The sequence below is a fragment of the Eulemur rufifrons genome, chromosome 4 (genome assembly GCF_041146395.1).
Source record: "Eulemur rufifrons isolate Redbay chromosome 4, OSU_ERuf_1, whole genome shotgun sequence".
In the NCBI taxonomy this organism is placed as follows: Eukaryota; Metazoa; Chordata; class Mammalia; order Primates; family Lemuridae; genus Eulemur; species Eulemur rufifrons.
The window spans coordinates 63185511-63209321 of NC_090986.1; the positions used below are offsets into that span (position 1 = coordinate 63185511).

The 23811-nt window shown below is 37.7% G+C and overlaps 1 protein-coding gene across 2 annotated transcripts in view; it reads right to left on the reverse strand.

Annotated features, from left to right (window-relative positions):
* CPB2 (carboxypeptidase B2) overlaps positions 1 to 23811 on the reverse strand; it is a 41835-nt gene that overhangs the window by 5796 nt on the left and 12228 nt on the right. The window contains exons 3-9 of one of the 2 annotated variants that reach the window (XM_069467681.1): positions 22228 to 22352; positions 20373 to 20481; positions 17054 to 17155; positions 12168 to 12272; positions 5422 to 5532; positions 4334 to 4427; positions 1154 to 1356 (exon numbers count right to left, since the gene is read on the reverse strand). In XM_069467681.1, the coding sequence (XP_069323782.1) occupies positions 1154 to 1356; positions 4334 to 4427; positions 5422 to 5532; positions 12168 to 12272; positions 17054 to 17155; positions 20373 to 20481; positions 22228 to 22352 (849 nt within the window). The remainder of the gene's footprint in view (positions 1 to 1153; positions 1357 to 4333; positions 4428 to 5421; positions 5533 to 12167; positions 12273 to 17053; positions 17156 to 20372; positions 20482 to 22227; positions 22353 to 23811) is intronic. The other variant, XM_069467682.1, reaches the window with a different exon arrangement.

Below are 23811 nucleotides of genomic sequence, written 5' to 3' on the forward strand. Positions count from 1 at the left end.
ACTTTGTCCCCTCACTTATCTCAGCATTTCCCTCTGAATGAATTATTAAGGCCATCTCTTGCTATCTCACTTGGAAGTGACTGTGCCACTTACTTAGTAGTTACTATATGTCACCTTAGAGTACAGCTATTTGTAACATTTGCTAATGGTTGGGCTCCCTAACCATACTGTATTCTCTTAAAGGGCAAGCTCTTACCTAATGCTTCTTTGAATGTCTATTGAACATAGTATTTTACACACAGTAACACTCAAAAAATAATTGTGCTGATACTGATCCCAAAATAAGGCACAATCAGACTAATTCTACTTTTCAAATCCTTCCATTTCTTCAAAGATAACACCAAAAAAGGAGCTTTTCTTGAAAGTTTTCCCTTGAGAAGAAAAAAGAAGCACAAATATCAAGTATATTTATGGTCTGAATGGACTATTTTCAGAAAATACAAATAATCTTATATCAGCAACTGCTAGCTCCTCTAGTGTGACTATATTTTGTTCTGTTAGGAGAACCAGAAAAAATATAAGTCAGTAGGAAACAAGCTACTAAGATCAGTTCCTGCTTAAGAATCGGCCTGTTGCCATAACACTTCCACTGTCTGGAAGGCATCTGGGATGAGGATTTGACTAAGCCTGGATGTCACACAATCTGTCAAGAATCCTTGCATCTTTTGCTATCAACCCAAACATAGAGCATCTGTAACTATAAAGTTGGGAGGGCATAGAAGACTGTGTGGGTCCTCCTCAAATTTCCTGTATCATCCACTATCTTCCAAAAAATCAGACTCTTGCCTCTGTGCTGAAGTCAGAGGAGGTGCTTTAATAGGACCAAACCCCTGGGGGTTAGAGAGGTCAGTGCATAAATAATTCCAACTGCTAATATCAAAATGGTGAGTTGTGTTGAGACAATCTGTGGTAGGCTGTCGTAGGAAGGTATAGACCACAAAGCAGTCCCACGATAGACTCTAGTCCTTGCTCATCTGGCTTCATATGCAGATCAGGTCAAGTGGAATAGTTCCCTCTTGACCTTCCAAAAATTTCTTTGATATTTTCATTTGTCCTCTGGAGGAGAAAATTTTCCCCATAGTTTTTGATTTTTAAACTAAGTATTATTTTATTTCTAAAATCCTAATGAGAAAAATAATTAAGTAGCACTTACCAGCTCCTCGTGGTCTTTGCTTTTGCTTCGACTGTAGGAATATGGAAACAGTATCTTCTGGGAGTATGAATGCATGCTGATGTAAGCTTTAATGTGGTCAACATTTCTTCTCAAGAAATTAGCCACCGCCTTCACTTCTGGTTCGGACTCAGGGTAAAGTCCACAGTAGGTTTGTGAGCATGAGTAACTTGATGCACCTTCCTCTGTAATGAAATTGATGACGTGGAGTTATGAGTGGATGTACATACTATTGAAATTGGTGGTTTCCCTGATAATGTATTCTCCTAATATCTATGCTACATTTTTAGATAAATGGATTAGCTAGGGCTCTGTAAAGAATATATTTCTGGTGCCCACTACATGTTGTTTATGTTTCTTTTGAAGTCAAATGTTTCTATGCCCACATAGCTGACGTTCTAACAGTATTCCCAGACCCTGCCTCCCTTGCTGCCTGGGGGCAGTTGTCTTGCAACTTTGAGAAAGTGGCTAAGAGAGAATCTCAGAGATGTCAGCCCTGTCTGCAGACTTCTGGTTATGTGAGAAAAATTAAACCCCATCTTCTTTAATCCAGTGTGAATTTAATTTTTCTGATATTTGTAGTTTTAAAATTATTCATCAGTATAGCCCATAAAAGAAAAGCCTCACTCGGGAACTCCAGATAAGCAAGTCTGCCTTCAGTGCTACTTTTAAGTTGCTAAAGTGATTTAGGACATAAAATGGGATGGTGATATTTGTTCCCAGAATAATGATTATTCATTCCTTTGAGAGGTTATAGTTTGCATCACTTTAGATAGTAGCCTGCCTTCCAACCCTTCCCCTCTGTCCCTAATTCACAGGGGTGGAACTCCAGGGAGCCCCATCTGACTCAAGAGGTTATTCCCTCCTGGAAACAAATGAGGGCCCAGAATTGAGTCTGACGCTTGTATTCTGCCAGTCTGAATCCCTCCGGTGATAACTTGAAATCAAGACTACAATTCTAGTCTTGATCTAGCTGCTTTCATGAACAAAGATGATAGCAATAGTAATACTACCAGCTGACCCCTGCAAAGTGCATGCTATATGTCAGGAACTCTGCTAAGATTTACGCTATATCTCATTTAATCCTCACAGCAACCCTATGAAGTAAATACAGTTATTTTAGGAAATGCAATTTGGACACTCTTGGAGGTAACTATTCTTCACAATAAAAGACTACACAACATATTGTTAAGCACCTAAGCACCTAGTCACTTGATTCTAATCTTGGCTTTGCCATTTAATAGCTATATGGCCTTGGGTAAATTTTCTTAAACCTATCTCCAGCTCAATTTCCTTATCTCCAAAATGGAAAAATTATACGTTGAATGAAGATTGAATGAGAATTAAATGAGCTATTGCATACAAAGTGCTTTACACAGTGCCTGGCATACAGTATGTGTTTCATAATGGTTGCTGTTTATCCTCCTCCTCCTCCTCCTCCTCCTCATCATCATCATCATCATCACCACTGGGGACCTGAAGAAAGCCAGTAGGCATTGCAGAGATGCTATGGGGAGAGAAAGGATTTGCTGAGCCTCCCTGCAGTGCTCCAGGCCAAGTTCCTGTCTGGTTTTGAGTCCAGCCAGCGGCTGCCCTGCCCTAGAGTTCCATGGGCGACTCACTATCCTTACAGAACCTGCCTTTCTTATTTAAGCTCATTCTGCCTTCTTCCTGTTATTATATAAAAACAACCTTAATGTTTGTTAATCATGCGTTTCCCCCAGAGGAAATGTGATGAACATCTGAGGCCTTTTCAAGTATTTCATTTGTTTTTATTTTTAATCAATAATGTGATTGGACAAATCATTTTTGATAGTTTTCTCACCTTTGAATACTCTTCCCCTCTCCTTTTTTGGCATACAGTTCTAGAGAATAGAGGTATATATAAGGGATGGAGGTGGGGGAGAGCATGAAAATTGTAGAGAGAGGTGGTACCCTAATAATATGAATCCTCAGATCTGGGCTGTTCAATAGAAATAGAATGCAAGTCACATACTTACTTTAAAGTTTCAAGCAAGCACTTTAAGAAAAGTAAAAAGAAATAGCTGAGACTAATTTGGCACTATAATTTATTTAACCCAATATGTACAAAGTATCATCATTTTGAATGTAAACTATATGAAATTTTTTCATGAAATATTTTAGGTTATTTTTTTCATACCAAGTCTTCAAATTCTGGTGTGTATTTTACACTGCTACTTGTCTCAATTCAGACAAGGTACATTTTAAGTACTCAATAGCCACATTTGGTTAGCAGCTACTGTACTGGACAGCGAGCCTCAGGGTCTCATTCTGTGACTGTCATTATAGAGATTTCAAGCATTTTAGTGGAAAGAGCCCTAAAGAGACAGAAAACTTGAGTTTGAGAATGTGTTTCTGTGGGTACAATGGCTTATTTCCATTATAGTCCCCATGGAGCCACATGTACTCAGTTACAAAAATACAGATGATGCAACCTCATTGCTCAATTTAGTTTTGTTTTGTAGTACTATGAAATATAACGTTGGGGGGAGCAGGAAGAAGGGTGAACTGACACCTACCTTCCTGAGAGCAGACTGTTCTTGAATATCTAAATCAACTTGTACTGAAGGCATTAACTCATTGAAATTAAGGAATGATAAATTCCCACTCACTTATTTTTATATTTTTTAAATATTTTCATTATTTTTATATTTGCTTTATATTATTCATGAAAGAAAGGACTTAAGATAGTGAATAGTGAAAGCAAAAGAAAAATATTTTCAAACACTGTAAAAGTAAACATTTACCTGTGCACTTAAAAATGAGAGGTTTTCTCCCATGTCAGGTCTTTTATATCCTAATGATGAATGTTGTTTATTAAAGTAGGGTCTTTAACAAGTCACTTCCTTATTATTCTAGGTTAATAGACTTTTTAGAATTTTGAACCTAGAAGGGACCTTAAAGAACTGATCCAACTTCCTTATTTTAATGATGAGCAAACAGCAGAGAGGAGAGGTCAAAGTGATTTGCTGACTGCAGTCAACATTCATAGCATTACTTTTACCTAAAACATTTGTTACTTAAATTATTCCCTGATTCAGATAGGCCTCCCCTGTAATTGATTGGAATTCATGAGCCTTTCTCTGTGAACATCACGCTTTTAATGAAGAGACATTGTAAGAAATAAAGCAAACAACCTACCACACCAGTGTTTGGAAGCAAAGTTTCTATTCAGGTCTGTTCCAATGCAACGATTGTTGGCATGGTAAGAACGGTTCTTTCTCCACATCCGATCCTATGTAAATAAATCAGGAACAGATAACCAGTGTGGCCACCTTTGGGGCTCAAGGAAAGACATGACTTTTAAAGTGTAAGCAGCGGGTTGCATTTCTCTCCTTCGACCCTATTGCTTGTGTGGCTTCATCCCACACTGCCTTTGCAGCAATCCTTTCGCACGGCCCACATTTCTATCCAGGTCTCAGTCACATCCACTCAAACTATTTTAGTCTGAACCAAATGAAATGGTAATATTTGATCAATTTTGACCTACATGAATAAAAATTTCATTTGGTTTCCACTAGGCTGATTATGGGCCTTCTTGTTTAGTCTTGTTTCCTTTAAATTAATTTTATGCACAGGGTCATTTTGAGCTGCTTAGAAGAAAAGCAAAATGACTTTGTGTCTCAACTCAACATCAGGAGTCATGAGTTTCAACGCTCTCTTTAGATTGAATTCAATGCTCGTGTCTCAAACCTAGGGGAGGTAGAGATGTGAAGACACCGTAGCCTGCTGGCTCCTTTAGTTGTACTGACTCAACTCTGGTTTCTAAATATAACGTAAGTTCTCCATTGGGTTCTTGGGGTAAACTGGGAAGTCTGATCATGTGAACAGTTGCACAGACTTCATTTAAATTCTGAGGTTGGGATGATGTAGCACCCTTTTCCCTACTCCCATCAACCTTCTGCCAAGCCTCCCAGCCTGCTCCCACACCCAGGCCTGTCTGCGGTTTGGTAGCCACAGTGGCCCTGGGAAAATCAAGTTCTCAAACTGCAGAACTAATTGGTACAGATACAAAGGACAGTGTCTTTCGGGCAGTTGGAACATCTAAACGGTGACTGAATTCCACTGTGGCTGCTTTTACATATGTTTTGAATTTTCCATAATAAATGTTTAAAAAAAATTTACAATGAAACCATTGTGCCAAGACCTAGAATTCAATGAATAATTCAGTCTGTGTATCCTATATTCCCAAAGGGAGCATGTTTTGTTTTCATTGCCTTTTCACCTACCTTTTTCCACGAGTAGTCATAACCATCCACGTTAACCAGGGGCATAACATAGAAATTCACGTTCTTCAGAAGATTGGCATACGTCTCATCTACGCCATACAAATAAATTACCTACAAATTCAACCACGTATGTTCAATTACATCTAAGTTCTTTTTAACTTAGTCTATTGCTTTTTTTTTTTAAGTCATTTGGCATGTTTAGATTTGCAGATTTATCTTTCAGGAAGAATATGAATTCCTCAAAAGGATGTACTCTGCTACTGAGTGGTGATAAATGCCTTGCACATGGTACTAACAGTCCTCCTAGTTAATGGAGGCAGAAAATAGAACCATAACTTTGATACTTTCCTAAAGAAAGAAAAATAATTCTTTATTAAAGTCATGAAGCCCACTACAAAGATTTAAGGAAAGAAAAACCTAGACTTTAGCTCCTTTTTAAATAATCCATATTGATCAGAGCTTAAACTAACCTTGTCTTACCCCCAGACATGATTAGATGATATTTTCTACATTATCTTTAGAACTTGTTGTGGAGCTCAAGTTTTGCTCGAATTGAGTGCATTTCCCATGCATCTGGTCATTTAGCTTTAAAATCAGGGGTAGCTTTTCCTAGGTACTGGCTATGAGTTCCTAACAGATATCATCTGAAACTTGTTCCTCTCTTCTTTAGAGTCATACTAGGTTTAGGAGCACATATTCCCACATGATCTAATGGTATCCAAATTCTGGTGACTGAGAAGTTCACTCCCAAATGATCAAATACACAGGAAAGAAAACCACAAAGACAAATTTTAGCTGATAAAATCATTTCATCCAGGACTAAGCTTTGATTTAAAATCTTCATTTGTGTCAACATTGCTACATTTAAATTAAATTAAATTAAATACCTAATTTAGTTTACAATTGTTACCTTAAACTTTACTCAAAAGACATTGTTAAGAAGTGTTTTTCGTTATTGATCAAAGAAAAATAAGTCTTTTAAATGCTACCTTACCTATAGCAAAAACTTTATCATTTTGCCTTTAATTTTTAAAATATTATATCCATATTTCCCTAGAACAATAATGAGTCATATTAAAATTCTTTGCTATGAATAAATACTTACGAAATCTGAGAGCCAGAAAAGAAAAAATACACGTTATTTTTAATCTACTATAGGTCAGAAATGAAAGCTTAATGAAAAGAAAGCAAAATTTATAGAGTGAGAGAAGCCATCTTTTAAATAGTTGAATAACCAGTTAAATACATTTTTATGCTACAAATTTGTAAATATATGTTGGCATCATTTTTCAGTAATAATGTAGCATTCATTATTAGAAAAATATTAGAATAGCCTATTACTTTCAAAATAATAAAGCATTCATCATTTTCATTTCTACAATGTTGGCTGAACTTTTAATAGATGCGGCATGGTGGGTTTCTTTATCTGCTTTGTTTCTCTTATTTCCTTCCTACTTTTACCTCTGGTTGGATGGGAGTCTTTCTGCAAAAATTTAGGCTCTGAGAGATGATGAATGTCATCTATTATAATACGTCGGACTCCAGACAGAAAGGGTGACTAGTGATGAAATACAGTCTGTGCTCTGTGTGCCAACCCCCAGCTTCATGTGTAGCTGCAGCTGCAATCCCAGAGGACTGGTGCCTCTTTTTTAACAGCTTTAATGAGATATAATTTATATACTAGAAAATTCACCATTTTAAAGTGTGAAATTCAGCAGTCTTTAGTGTACTCACAAAGTTGTGCAACCATCACCACTGTCTGGTTTCGGAACATTTCATCACAACCCTGCCCCCCATTCCCGTTAGAAGTCACTCCCAATCCCCTCCCTCCATTTCCCCAAGTCTCTGGCAACCACTAATCAAACTTCTGTCTCTATGGACTTGCCCATTCTGGACATTTCATAGAATAGAGTCATAAAATATGTAGCTTTTTGTGTATGGCTTCTTTCACTTAGTATAATATTTTCAAGATTCATCTATGTTGTAGCATGAATCAATTTCATTGTGAAATGGTATCACGTTGCATGGATAAACCATATTTTGTTTTTCCATTCATAAGTTGATGAACATTTAGGTTGTTTCCACTTTTTTACTATAATGAATAATGTTGCCTTGGGCCTATGTACCTAGGAGTAGAATTGCTGGGTAATATAGTAAGATTATGCTTACTCTTTTGAGAAACTTCTAAACTGTTTCCAAAGTAGCTGAAGAAATCATGCCTGACACACAAAAGACAATAAATAAACTTTTGCTTAAGGTATGATTTACCAACAAGGCAAGGAACATAATTGAAATCACTGTCCTACTACAGATGGTCCCCAACTGACAATGGTTTTACTTACGATTTTTCGACTTTATGATGGTGCAAAAGGGATACACATTCAGTAGAAAGTGTACTTTGAGTACCCATACAGCCATTCTGGTTTTCACTTTCAGTACAGTATACAAGAAATCATATGGGATATTCAATAATTTATAATGAAGCAGGCTTTGTGTTAGATGATTTTGCCCAACCGTAGGCTAATGTAAGTTCTGAGCACGGTAAAGGTAGGCTAGGCTAAGCTATGATGTTAGGTTGGGTTAGATGTATTAAATGCATTTTTGATTTATGATATTTTCAACTTATGATGGGTTTATTGGGACATACCCCCATTATAAATTGAGAAGCATCTGAATAAAAGAAAAAGAACAAAGATGAGGACAGAGGGTAAGGGAAGAGAGTGTAAGAATGAGGGATGAGAGGGTGGGAGAGAAGGACTTGACTGATTCCTATCAGCTGGGCCTGTGGCCAAGGATTGCCCAGCTCTTCCCCTCTCTTTGCCTAGGGTGCACTAAAGCTTTGTCTGTAATATGGTCCTAAACAACAGCAACAATTCCTACCTAGAAATTAATCAATAACCATTTGACAGAGAATAAAGTAGTACGTAAAGGCATATAAGACACTAGGGAAGATTTTAAAGTAAAATGTCACTCTTATTACTGTTAGAAATATAGCAAGAATGGTTTTCACTTCAATCTCTATGTATGTATTTATGTATAATTCGGACCTTACCCAGAAGCAATAAAGCATTTAGCCTAACAGTAGGTACTGTTCAGGTTTTCTCTGGACCCAAGTTGTCTTTCAGTCTAAACCTGCAGCATTAATTTAAATAGCAAATTCCACAAGGTTGGTGTTGAGCACCAATTACGTGGACCAAACAATATACTGGGTTATGCGGAACAAAAAAATTACTTTAGAGGTGGTCTTTGCTCTCAAAAAGCTAATACAAGTGGTATGTTGGAAAGGAAAGAGCATTGATTCAACGTTACAAGTATGTTAGTAAATAACAGCAGGATGTACAAGGTGGTTCACCAAAAGGATGGTTCATTCTGTCAGATGTTTGGGCAGGTCTGTTGAAGGGCAGGTCAAGGGAGCAAGAAACTGAGGTTCAGGTGAGTTTGCGATGGGACCAATCTAGTTAGTAGAGGAAGAGCGTCCCGTAAAGGGGCTGATAAATTAGAAAGAAGTAGGTTTATACAGGGACTGGAAACCTACTGAAGTGGGAGAAAAAAAAAAAAAAAAACAAAATAAAAAAACACTGTTATAGTAGGTGTGAGGAATGAGAGAAGTAAAAGGAGAAGAGATTAAGAAATTGGGTTGTTCGGTTTCTTCTATCCTTCCTTGTTGCTGTCCATAGCCATATCCTGGATCTAAAAATCAGGGAAAATATTATTTCTGAGATCCAGAGGATGGCCATTGCAGAAATTTGCTAAAGTGGAGTTGAGGTGAGGTTGAGTAGATCAAAGATTAAGAAACTGTGAAGATGTGTTGTCAGATGACTCTTGTGTATGGACTTTGAATTCACTCAGAATGATGGCAAGAGTTGGAAGGGAATAAAGAATCATGTTTCAGGTACCAGGAAATTATTTGGAGGTCAATGTATGACAGCGATGAGAAAAGGTAAGAGTTCAACCAGATTATACAAGTTTCAGAGAAGAAGGAGAGCAGTGGCCGTGTCAGGACAGAAGAATGAGGATCCACTCCTCCTGGCCTCTCGGCACTTGGTGATGGGAAAGAAAGAACAGCCCATCTACTTGATGGAGCTACCACGAAGCAGGATCCTTAGCAAGTCACCTGCCAGCTAAGGTGAGGAGCAGCAGAAAGAATTCCATGACAGCCCTGAGGTTGCAGAGTTAAATTGTACAATTAAATGAGAAATCTCCAGGACAGAGGTATAGATGGAGGTTAGCAGTGAGAAAAGCCAGTTTAGCAGAAAAAAGTATTAATACTTAGCAGGTTGTGATGGTTAACAAATATTCACTGGGCTGCCGCAATGTGGCAGAACTTGTGCTGGGTTTTGGCTGTGGGGATGCAGTCATGCACAAGTCAGTCACAGCCCCTGCCTTTGCAGAAATAGAAGGGATCTGAATTTGGCCTCCTGGGAGAACATGAATGGGAGGTATAGAAAGAAATGACCAGCCTCAAGCTTCCCAAAGTGAAGTGTTATGGATTCCCCTAGCTGAGACTGAACCATAAGATTTTTAAAATCCTTATTGAATTGTAGAAGGGAGTGAGAGACTGAAAAAGTTAAGATTTCAACTTGCATTTGGGGGCTGGGTGCTTCACTTTTAAGCATAACATCTACTCACACAATTTTTTTAGAGTTAAACCTTTTATTTTACTTTTCCTCCTATAGTGTTTGAACCATTATGAGAGTCAGATGATCTGGATTTGTTTTAGGCAGGCAAGAATGGAGCTTCTAAATGTTCATTAAAAAGAGCTTATTGATTATGTTCATTCGGGCTACACAAATTGGGTTCACATCAGCAAAATACTCAAGTGTAAGATCCTTAAGCTGTATCTTGCTCCCCATTGTATTTCCAAGGTCTGGAACCTCAGAGGCAATTTATAAATATTTTTGGAATAAATAATCTTGCAAATATTCAGCAACTGGGTGGAGTAGAAGATAGGATGTGGAATAAGAGGGAAGAGGTGTCACATTGAGAAGGGTAGAAATAAGGGACAACCTCACCAATATAAATTGGAGCCAATATGAATGGAGTTTCTTTCTGGCCCTTTTCAAGTTCAGTAATGGAGTGGGAAATAAATATTCTTTTTCTCCTGCTTTGTGCCTTTCTCTCTCCACCAACTGCTGCTCCCTTCATTACCTAAAATAACCAAGCTACCCAACTTGGGGCAGGTTCCAGATCATCAAATGACTGGGATGTGTTAAGAGTCTAGTCACTGGGAACCATGCTCATTTAGTGAAGATACTGCCAGTATCTTGGGATTGGGAACCTCCCAGTAGACTCAGGGAGGCTGCAGCTCTCATCAGTGAGGAAGGGAAGATGGCAGGAAAATAAAGATAAGAAGGAATGCTGTATTTGTCAAGACCCAGCAAAGGCAGAAATAGTTTTACCTCGATGTACCTCATTTATTAAGAAAGATCTAAGTGGCAATCTCTTAATTTCCTAATGCATCTATTTTGTGTTATTGTGTGTTTGTGAATACAAAGATTGCAATAACTATTATCTGAAGGACACGTGTTTTGAGTTATTTTTTTCTTGTGGCAATGGCTCTCTGTATAAGTCAATGTAAAGAACATATATGCCCTTTTGAAGCATAATTTTTACCATTTTCATTTATTGTCGAGGTTTGTAGTCACTATATTTTTTACTTTTATGACATACTGTTAATCTTACATAAGGCATTTTGATGCAAAATCCTTCAGTGACAAAACCCCCTATTATGACATATGGGAAGACATAGTTGACTCTATAGTGGTGTGCTTTATATTCAACTCGTGAGGGCAGAATGTGGCAAAAAATGTCTGGATAATTAAAAACAAAAGAACAGGAAATTAATTGGGACCCAAATTAGGTAATTTCTTCATTCCTTTCTTCTATACAGCAAATACATTACAATCAGCATACAATTTCTTAATTGTTTTCCAATGTTTAACTGCAGACAGAAATGTAGAAAGGAAAAGACCAACAATATTTAGGGTGACCTAAATGCTTGAAGTCATGTTTTCAAACTTAAGTCACCCTGGGAAACTTGTGAAGATTGTAGACTCCTAAGCTTCATCTTCAGAGATTTTGAGTCAATAATTTTAGGATGTGATCTGGGAAAATGCATCTTAGTAACAGCTCAGTGGATTCTGAGACAGGTGATTTGGGTCCCACTTGATTGGATTAGTAAGCTGTGGTATATGTATACCATGGAATATTACTCAGCTACAGGAATAATGAAGATACGACATCTCTATGGTTCTCCTGGAGAGAGTTGGAGCCCATTATATTAAGTGAAGTATCCCAAGAATGGAAAAACAAGCATCACATGTACTCACCAGAAAATTGGTTTCCCTGATCACCACCTAAATACACATCTGGGAATGATACCAATCAGATATCAGACTGAGGTGGGGGGTGGGGGGAGGGGATGGGTGTATGCCTACATAATGAGTGCATTGCGCACCGTTTGGGGAATGGTCACGCTTGAAGGTGCTGACTCAGGAAGGGGGGGTGGGGAGGGGAGGGATATATACCTACATGATGGGTGCAACGTGCACTGTCTGGGGAACAGACACGCCTGGAGCTTTGACTTGGGGAGTCAGGCGGTACAGGGGCAACGTATGTAACCTCAAATTCTGTATCCCCCATAAGATGAAATAAATAAAAAATAAATAAATAAATAAATATGACATTAATCTCTAAAAAAAAAAAAAAAGAAAGAAACATGGGCTTAAGTGAATGTGGATACTTACTTTGTCTACGAACCACAAGCAAAAAGCAGGAGAGATCCATTCTCTGGCATGGATTCCACAGTCAATCCATATGGCATTTTTGGCATTTTGTTCTTTTCCAGAAACCTACTCAAAGAAAACCGAAAAATAGCAAGAACAGTAACAGTAAGCCTCATGATAATAACTTTCGTTTATATAGTGCTTATCTTTAATACTTTCAACAAATCTCTGCTGTACACATTGTTTTCTGTATGCCTTTGAGAATTCTCAAGGGGAATCTAAACACTGGTGAGATTAAGGGACACTAGTTAACATCATAAAGCCGGTGTGAGTCAGGACTGAGGTTTGAAGCCAGGACTCTTGATTTAAAGCTTTTTATCCTCCCACAAGTACCCAGTCAGACCAGAGCTGCATATGGAAGTTTAGAAGTAGAAACCAGAGAACTAGTACTTCGGGCCATATCTTCATGCTTCAGTTAGAGGTACATGGGTGTGTATTCGGTGGGTGGCCTTCCATGGAGGTATGGAGACACATCAGGAGAAGAAATTCCCTCACTATTTTCCCCAGACTGCTTACTTTTTATCTGTAGGTTATTTCCTCATTTCCCACAAAAAGAAGCACACATCTAACTTCTCACAAACTGATTACCAGCAGATCCAAGGATAGAGGCCTTGTTCACAATACGGTGGGCTGGTACAAGCTGCTAATTCTTTGTAATAAGAATTCTCAACCTTTCCTCAATGATAGTCTTTGATGTCTTTAGAAGAATTATCAAGAACACCTCCAAAACTGATCATAATTTATTTGCTTTTAAAAATTAGTTACAACACAATTTTAGGGTATAGAGGGAAGGGAGAAGAGTGTTATAAAATCAAACAAATATGTAGACTTGCAATTCCAAGACAAGAAATATTTAGATTACCATCTGCACCACTCCAGGAGGTTTTTCATAACTTGGAGCTAGCAGTATTCAACAAGAAAGTAAGTGAGAAAGTCAAATGGCATTGGCCACTAATAATCAAATTGTACAGTCAAAGAGAACTATCTTCCTGATTTAATCTACTCAATGTGAAGAAAATCCTAAATTGTATGGGTTTCCTTACTCGACCTTTCTAACTGCTGAGAAAACTCTCTTGGCACTGGTTCTGACACTGGAAAGATGGCTAAACCCCAGAGACTCACATTATACACACATCCTTGATCAAGTAACAGTAGGGCTAACGCATATAGGATGCATGATTTTCCAATGTGTGCACCCAGGTTCCAGACACACCTGCTCCAAGGAGTACATAGTAACTGAAAGCAAATGTCATGGGTGGATATAGCATGATTACATGGATCCAATCTGATTGACCAACTCAACCACCAATGGGACCCAACATTTCATATGTCTGCCTTGAGTTTGTACTGCAAGTTCTTGTCAAGGACAGAATAAAATTGAGAAATTCTGGCCAGGCACAGTGGCTCATGCCTGTACTCCTGGCATTCTGGGAGGTTGAAGTGGGAGGATCTCTTGAGCTCAGGAGTTTGAGACCAGCCTGAGTAAGAGTGAGACCCCGTCTCTACTAAAAATGGGAAAATTAGTCGAGTGTCATGGTGCACACCTGTAGTCCCAGCTACTCAGGAAGCTGAGGCAGGAGGATGGCTTAAGCCCAGGAGTTTGATGTTGCAGTGAGCTACAATGATGTCACTGTACTCTATCCAGGGTGATAGAGTGAGACTCTGTCAAATTAAAAAAAAAAAAAAAAAAAACCGAGACATTCTGACTCAAAGTCTTATCTTTGGATGACCGAAAAGGATCACTTATCTCAATTTAGATAATGCTGGGATACTGTGTATAAATTACATATTCCTAAAGCAAATGTATTTTTCTAATGATTGCACTTTTCCAGAGCTTCTTTTTAATTATTTTAACTGAGATAGTGGTGGAAAAAAGAAAAAGAAAAAAGAACTACAGAATTAGAAACTGTAACAGGCAAGAATTATCATGTTCATGGCTCCCAAAATTTTCTCAGTGGCTATGTTCACTGATCTTTACTAAGGTCATTTTATTGAAGAGAGAAGACATCTAGTCCTAGGTAGGTTAATCAGCTTCTCTCCTATAAAATTTTGCAATGGAAAATAAATAACCAAATGGATGGTGATTGGAGACGAAGCCATAATATGAGCCCTACCACAAACGTCCCCAGCATTGCCCTAGTTCCTATCCTTCCCTGGGTTTAGCTGTTCAGCTCTTACTGTGGTTTCAAAAGCTGTACCAGGAAGTCCTAGCCAGAGCAATTAGGCAAGAGAAAAAATAAAGGGCATCCAAATTGGAAAGGAAAAAGTTAAATTATCCTTGTTTGCAGATGACATGAGTTTATATTTAGAAAAAACTCCACCAAAAAAAAAAAACCCGTTAGAATTGATAAATGAATGCAGTAAAGTTGAAGGGATACAAAAAGTAGCATTTCTATACAACAACAGCTAACAATTTAAGAAAGAAACTAAGAAAGCAATCTCATTTACAATAGCTACAAAAAAAAATCCTTAGAATAAACTTAAGCAACAAAATGAAAGATCTCTGCAATGAGGACTACAAAACACTGACAAAGGAAATTGAAGAGGACACAGAAAAAAAAATGGAAATATACCCATACCCATTGTTAAAATGTCCTTACTACCTGAAGTGATCTACAGATTCAATTCAATCCTTATTGAAATACCAATGAAACTCTTCACAGAAATAGAAAAGACAATCCTAAAATTTGTATGGAATCACAAAAGAACCTGAATAGCCAAAGCACTCCTGACCAAAAAGAACAATCCTACAGTACCAAAACAGGATGGTACTGACATAAAAACAAACACATAGACAAATGGAACAGAATAGAGAACCAATCCAGAAATAAATCCATGCATTTACACCCAATTCATTTTTGACAAAGGCACTAAGAGCATACATTGGGCAAAGGATAGTCTCTTCAATAAATGATGCTGAGAAAACTGAATATTTATATGGGAAGAATAAAACTATATCCCTATCTCTCACCACATACAAAAATCAACTTGAAATGGAGTAGACTTAAATGTAAGACCTGAAACTGTGTAACTACTGAAAGCATACACTGGGGAAACACTTCACAACATTGGTCAGGGCAAATATTTTTGAGTAGGACCCCAAAAGCACAGGCAACAAAAGCAAAAATAGGCAAATGGTATTACATCAAGATAAAATCAAAGGAAACAATCAATAGAGTAAAGAGGCAACCCACAGAATGGGAGAAAATCTTTGAAAACTATCCATCCAACAAGGGATTAATAACAAGAATAAATAAGGAACTCAAACACTCAACAGCAAAAAACCAAATAACTTGATTAAAAAATGGGGAAAAGATCTGAAAAAAACATTTCTCAAAAGAAAACATATAAATGACCAATAAGTATATAAAAAATAGCTTGACAAGACTAATCAAGGAAATGCAAATCAAAACCACGATGAGATATCACCTTTCCCCAGTTAGAATGACTACTATCAAAAAGACAAAAAATAACAGATGCTGGCGAGGATTTGGAGAAAGGGAAACACTCACACACTGTTGGTGAAAAATAAATTATTCTAGCCATTATGGAAAACAGTGTGGAGGTTTCTCAAAAAGCTGAAAGTAGAACTAACATATGATCCAGCAATCCTACTGCTGAGTATTCCCAAAAGAAAGGAAATCGGTATATCGAAGTGATATCTGCACTCCTATGTTTACTGTAGCACTATTCACAATAAGCAAGATATGGATCAATGTAAAGTGTTCACCAACAGATGAATGGATAAAGAAAATGTGGTTTATATACCAGAGGCAGAAGCGATCCAGTCAAAGCAAAAGTGGACTGGTCAAAAGCAAAGATTATGGTAACAGTTTTAAGAGATGACCAAGACATTTTACTAGTTGACTTTCCAGAGGGCCAAAAAATGATAACATTTGCTTATTATGAAAGTGTTTTGAGACTGTTAGCCAAAGCTTTTGCAGAAAAACACCCAGGAAAGCTTCACCAGAGAGTCTTTCTCCACCATGACAATGTTCCTGCTCATTCCTCTCATCAAAGACAACTTCGCAAGAGTTTTGATAGGAAATAAGACATCCACCTCGCAGTCCTGACTTGACTCCTTTTGACTTCTTATTTTTCTAATCTTAAAAAGTCTGTAAAGGGCACCCATTTTTCTTCAGGTAATAATGTGAAAAAGACTGCATTGACATGGTTAAATTCCTTGGCCCCTCAATTCTTTAGGGATGGGCTAAATGGCTGGTATCGTCACTTACAAAAGTGTCTTGAACTTGATGGAGGTTATGGTGAGAAATAAAGTCTTTATTTTTTATTTTTATCTTTTAATTCCATTTTCTATGGACTTTTTGAAGTCCCCTCATCTGTACTGTCATTACGTACAATTAAAACAATTAATAACAAAAGCTCAACCATTGTTTGTCCAATAACAGATTCCTCTCTCTTCCTCCCTCCCTCCCTCCGCTCCTTCTTTCCTTCCTTCCTTCTTCTTTAATTTTGGACTAAGTCAGTCAGAAGTCATGTCGATGTAAATAAAACAGGGACTGGAAAAATAATGCAGACCACTTCCTTCATTTTACGCAGATGGGTGCTGAAACCCAGGAAAGTTAAATGGCTTATATAATGTCACATAAACAGAGACAGTTGATTCTAGAACTGGGGTTTCTGCTGTTAGACCAACACCACAATATTAAAGGAAAAAATTTTAAACACAGTCGCCAACCTCTAAATAGCTGTATATTAAAGTTTAGGAACATTTGTAATATAAATATTTCCAGAACTTAAAAAAAAAACCAAGTTTTAATGATCACTACTAGAGAATTAGTCCCTCCCTTCAAGTTAAAAGATCAATGATTCTCCCCACAACATACCTTTAAAACATAAAGTGGATGCTTCTCATATGAGGATCCAATGTGGATTTTTTTAACCATATCAGGATAAGTCTCAGTCATATGTTCTATCCAAGTATAGATCTATCAAAATGGAAACCAATAGTTAGTCACAGAGCAAGTTCAAAGCATTTCACTGACCAAAGGAAGTAAACAACTTCTTCAAAGGAAGGAGTTTCCTTTAAAACCTTGGTATGTTTTAGGAATGACAAACTAAAACTCCTGGGGAAGGTATTTCTTCTGTTTAGAGAAATTAACAAAATTAAAGTTTTGGTAAGTGTTGAGGTTTAGAGAAAGAGTAAAAAAGTACTAAGAAACTTATAACAAATCAGGGAAAGTTAATCTTTAAACTATAGCCCCGGAAGTTATTTTCAAAGGCTCATAATATTGAGTTCCTGCCTTGTGTATGAAACCCTTTTTACCATTCATTTAAGACTTTACATTTATATGGGACATTAACCAAATTCATTTTTCAAGATTAAGGGAGCTCTGTCTTTACACAGGACAAATGGAAGTATCATTGTTTCCCATTAAAGATCTACGCAAGCACAGTGAGATTGGTAGAATGATGAGAGATAAGGTGAGGACAATCTGGAGGGAGAAAAACAATTTTACCCTGAGAAGCAGTTTGATTCTAGACCCTTCTCCTGGGTGGAAATCCAGTGGTAGTTGAGGTTCTCTCAAGGAACCTCAATTATAGTGGAAGGAAAAAGCAAAAAGAAATTCTGGGGCTGACTTTAGGCTAGTGCCCAGTTCAAAGTAGAAATTGAATTATTGTCTGTTTGGGGATTGCTGAGATTAAACTTGGTCATGTTTTATGTGGACCAACTTCCCAGGGGCCATATTTAAACTCTTCCACCTTCTGAAATAGGAACAATCAAACCTTGGCTTCATCTCTGGAAACATTTCTAGAAGTGGTTCCAAACAGCAGTCCTAGCTGATGGAAACTGGAGCATCTTTTACCCTCGGGTTCTCTGAGAGTAACATCACCAGCATGAGTGGGATGTGTGAGTGGCTGGCCCCACGCTGAGAATTAAGAGGCTCCTGAAAGGCTCATCTGTCACTGAGTACCAACCTGTCAGTTCTGGACTGTCAGAAATTTATCCATCAGGGATTTCCTCATTGGAACTCCCATTTCCTGTGTTACTCTTCTAGGCATGACTACATCTGAGAGAGCAACTACATGAAATTAATTTGTGTTATAGCATTGATAGTTCATAGATTTCCTCCAACGAGGCTGTGTTGTATGGAGGCATCTTTATTCACAAATTTTATTCATTTTACAAGCTAACATGGGGTAATGAAGGTAACATCCTTTAAAAAACTCTTTTCCCCTGCCACTTAAGAAGTAGTTTTTTGCCATTTGTTTCTTTCTCCCTGCAGTGGATTACTTAAGATTTCCTGGTGCAGGCGATGGCAAAAGAACCTTTCCTGCCCATCGGGCCATCTTGTAAGGAGGACTGATAGAGAGATCACTGTCTAAAGGGAAAGAAGCACTTAGAGGAATTTTTTGAGAGCAAAATTGTCATGGTTCCTTTGAATTTTTTGGAAAGTATTAGGGGTGGGGAGTGGGGAGAGAAGTACAAAATATTTTCTGGAATGTCATAGTTGTTTTGTTAAATTGTGTCCCCCATCAAAACTTGTATATGAAAGTCCTAATACCCAATACCTTAGAAAATGACTGTATTTAGAGACAGTGCCTTTAAAGAGGTGACTAATTTAAAATCAGGCCCTTAGGGTGGACACTAATTCAATCTGATGGGTATCCTTAATCAAAGAGGAGATTAGGACACACGGAGAGAGACAACAGAGATGCACATGCTCAGAGAAAAGACCATATGAGGGAGGACACAGCAAGAAGGCAGCCACCTGTAAGTCAAGGAGAGAGGTCTAAAGAAGAAACCAAACCTGCTAACACCTTGATCTTGGACTTCTAGCCTCCAGAACTACGAGAAAATAAATTTCTATTGTTTACACTACACAGTCTGTGGTATTTTGTTATGGCAGTCCTGGCAAACTAATACAGTCATGTGCTTGTTTTTTCCTTCTGTATCATTTCAACTCTTTCTCAGGAAGAAAACATACAGTAAGAAAACATAATTTTTTGACAACATAATTACAATATATTTTAAAATACTTCCTTTTAAGGCTTTTCCCTCTCTCTAAACTTAACATAGCAGTGACATTTTCACCTTCTGCGTTTTGCAAATCATGCCTACGTAGCCTCTTAGCATCAAGTCTGTTCATGCAGTGCTGGTATGGATGCTGGAGAGAAGTGGTCTAGGTGGAATAGGTAGGTGTAGAGCAGGAGAGGTACATGAGAGGGATGCAATTTTAAGACCCCCATCAATCAGCCAGGCACATTGATTCTAGAAACAGATTGAGTTCTGGTTTATTAATGCCTAACTGGGAAGGAACAGATGCTTTTAAAGATTAAATATAAAATTGATTCTTGTTACCTAAGTCTTAGATGTCTTAAAAATATGGATATGGGCTCTAATAGTTTCTGGGCACTTCGTCAAAGATGATAAAAGTACTTACATTAGGCAATATAGCAGCATATGCTTATGAAAAACAAAAGGCATCAAGATATTTTTATTACTTAGAGTATGCTACACAAAAGAGAAAGTCTTCCAAGGGATTTATTCTTTTAACTAACAAATATGGGGAAATGGCTTTCAGCATATTATGTGAAAGCTTATGGAGATCCTAACTAAACATAAACGTCCTATTCAGGTTCACTCTAGAAAAAGTGGAACCTGTAAGTACTAATAGAAGAAAATTCAATTTCTTTAATATTAAAACACAGGCATTATTATTATTAATTTAAATAGCTTCCTCCTAAGAGGAATAAAATACAATTATTTCTAGTATATTAAGTATAAGTGAATATATTTCTTTAATTCAGTGAGGTAATCTGGCAATTATTCAGTAAGAGTAAAATTAGGGCAATGCTCCAAAGAAACATGATTACTTGGACTGATAATTTTTATTTTGTGGCAGTTCCAATAAAAAGGCCCTATCCTTTAATTCCTGTTGCTCCTTAGCATGTAGTGTTACTTTTAGCAGCTAGAGATACTCTCAGCAGTGAACGAACCTCCTGCAGTTTACCAAATACGATGCAATTTTCCCGGGGAAGATAACTACAAAAGGATGAATCACCACCGTGTAATCAACCAAAATGTGATCTTTCTTTTTTCCATCCTCCGGTAATTATGATTCTTTGATAATTTTCCCTGGCTGAAATGGCAACACTGGTTAAACGAAAATAGTAACTTTAAAGATCGGTGTGATGGCTTACTTCATTTAGTGGGTGATACCGTTCATAGTACGATGAGGACGCCCGAGGGCTGAGCGTGGTGTTGGAGGTCTGCTGTTGAATAATAGTTTCCACATCTTCCAGCAAGACCCTAGGTGATGAAACAGAGAGTGAGGTGGTTTCCAAGCAGAGCACTCACCTTCCTCCTACACGGCTCATTGCAGGCATAACATGTTAGCACAGGGGAAAAATTGCTAAAAAATCTAAGAAGCAGTTCATCAAGCTAAAAACACCACCATCTCACATTGTGATAAACTGAATTAACAAACTCTTTCAGCAGAGCCTACATGGAGAAAAAGTAGCTCCTCTGAGGAGCTCGGTAAATATTTGATGAGACAAGGAACGAGGAATGAATGAATGAATATATTTATGCCTCAACTGTAAAACTGGATGTGTATGTCAGATGTTTAAAATAGAAATGAAATTTTGTCTAGAAAGTAGCACTGGAGAAAAAGTAGCTCCTACGAGGTATGTTTTCAGGACCTCCAAAAACTCACCCTTTCCCACCATTATCAATATTTCTCGACTGTGATTCTCCAGTGTCTTTTACGTGAACATATAGATTAATGTACCTTTCTTCAATCCAGAGTAACAATGCATTATTCTGTTTTCAGTAAAAGATCAAGGAGAAGCAGAAAGTGTTTTCTTTTTGTTTTGCTTTCCATTAACCTGCACCAGGTGTTCTGCAGAGCTAAGGAAATGGAAGTGCAGGACAAGGAAAGGTACGGGAAAGGATCGCATTTAATTTATCTCCTGAAGCACCACATCTATTAACTAGGCAAATATTTTAATTGAATTAAGGTAATTTTATTACCTAAGATGGACAATTTGAAAGTAGCTATCATATTAAGAAAGGTTTATTTACTTCTATTTAGGCTAACGGATAAAAGCCATGGCTCTATTATCAGAAAATTCTGAATTCGACTCCTGGCTCTGCCATGTTCTATCTGTTGACCTTGAAAAATTTGTTTATAAATAAGAGGGTTTTTTTTTTATATGCATAATGGGGATAGTATCTTCTTCACAGGGTTAAATAAAGATTAAATGATACAATGTATAGATAGGCTCAACACAGTTCCTGGAAAACAGTATATTACTAATAATTATTATAGCATATTATCTAGAGGTTACCCGTTGATGCACAGAAGAGAGCATGGTCTCAGGGAAGGCGCTGGGCCAGCAGGAGGACCCTGGTGGCTGGGCAGTCGCTATGGAGGGGATATTACGGGCAGGAGGATCCTAAAGGATAGTGTGGGCTCTGAACAGAAATTGCACCAGATACACTTTTTTAAAAAATGAAATAATTTAATACACACAATAGGTGCTAATTTTATCCCTAATTTACAAAACTGAGGTAGAGAGAGTTTAATATTAATAATTCCCACAGGGTCACACAAGTAGTAGATAACAGTGCCAGCCTCCAACCCAGGATCTATGCAGAGTCAGAGCACCTGTTAACACGTTTTAGTTTGGGTCCAAACATTCAGAAATGTTCACTGACTTTGTGAAGGAAGAATTAGCAAAAGCTAAATCCCTCTCGGCAGCTGCTTTTTCAAGAGATACCACAAAGCCTACCAAGATGAATGGCACAGAGAGGCTCTACCGATCATGGAGTCTAACGTCATTTCAGATAAGAGACAGAGGTCACAAGAGGTTAAACCACTTGTCCAAGGTCACAGAGCTGGACTGTGGGCTTTATCACAAGTCCATTTCAGTGACTTCTATGACGCCATGTTTAACATATTTTATTTTTCCTGGAGGCAATGATACCAGCCCTTAGTCAAACGCATAATAGGTGCTTATAATAGCTGCTCAATATGGATTAAGTGATGCCTACCTGAATAAAATGCCGTTCATCTTTAAATGGACTTTCACAGTGCTTACATCAGATGCATTCACAAAAAAATGGACTTCCATTTTCTTCTCAATATGGTCAGCTATTACCGGCCGCCAGAGAACAATCTACAGTTTTAAGGGGAAAATTTGATAAAATAAAAAAAGAGTTATTCACATCATGCTCATCTGTAGCTAGAGTCATAAAAGTTGTGTCTGTAAGGACACGAAAAGGACACTTCCTGGCCACTGGTCTTCAACCACACACATGGTAATATAAACATTTATTTTGTAGTGAGCTTTTTAAATTCTTCTCTGTAACTCTAGTTGCTAAAGAGGACCTGGAACTTATCAGATCCTCGGTAAATATTTGATGAGATAATGAATGAATGAATGAATGAATGAATAATAATAAATTGATGACTCAGTTGTAAAACTGAGTGTGTATGTAAGGTGTTTAAAAGAGAAATGAGATTTTTGTCTAGAAAGAAAGTTGATTAAACATTGATTTTATATAATAAAAATTTCATGCTCTTGTAATTATTATCATGACATTGTTCTATTTTAAAAATCTAATTATGGCTTTTGGGCAATGCCTTCCAATAAGATTTATATTTTTTCTATTTTACTGTACATTTTCAAAGCACTTTCACACTCATTTTCTTTGATAATTGTAATAACACTTTGATGTATAGACTAGGCAAATGTTATTATTTTCATTGTTCAGAAGAAGAAATGAAGGCTCATAGCTCACTTGTCTAAAATCATATGCCAAGAAGTGACAGAATAAGAACTAAAATTATAAATCTCTGATGTTTCCTCCTGCAGTGTTTCCTCTTTACCACAGTGTTGGTGGCCATAAAAATGCACTCAGCTCTGCTGTTGCAAGGAGCACAGCTGACTGGGGTTCCCAGCTGCTGCCCCTGGTGATCCACCAGGAGCAGAGGCCATGCTGCCCCAGGGCTACAGCCAGTCAGTAGTTGCACACTGTGGGTGTGTTAAGCCAGGCCCATTCCTCCCAGATGTGGGGCTCCTATAACACGTGACTGGCTTATGGATTTACCACTGGCCTAGCTTCAGCTTCCTTGGAACTGCCCTGCAGTCTGAGGGTCTCTGTGCAAAATCCTCCCTTCTGCAGGGGTGTTAGGGCTGCATCGTGGTCTGAAGATGCTCTCTGCCATCTCCAGCTCCCTCTTCTTTATCCATCACAAGTATTCCCCTAATTGTTTGCACCTCTAATCTGGACTTGACATCTGCTTCTTGGAGAACACTAACATGGAGCCATCAGTTTTACATCATGATATTTTGTGACACTTGGCAATTTTCTACACTTTAGACATTCTGGGTCCAAGGCATGAAAATTTTAATAATTTTCCCCTTGTGTTTTTGGTGCATACTCCTTGGTTCAGTACCACTGTTTTATAAGCAAAGTTTTATCAAACTTCTGTTACCATAGCATCTTTGTAAGTACACACTTTCAATCCCTAGGTACCATAATGAAATTGACTGAAAATCCAATAGCACAAATGAAGAAAGTTCGATTTTGGGAACCAACAAAAGCATGTTATTTTGGGAAGGGGGAGAAGGC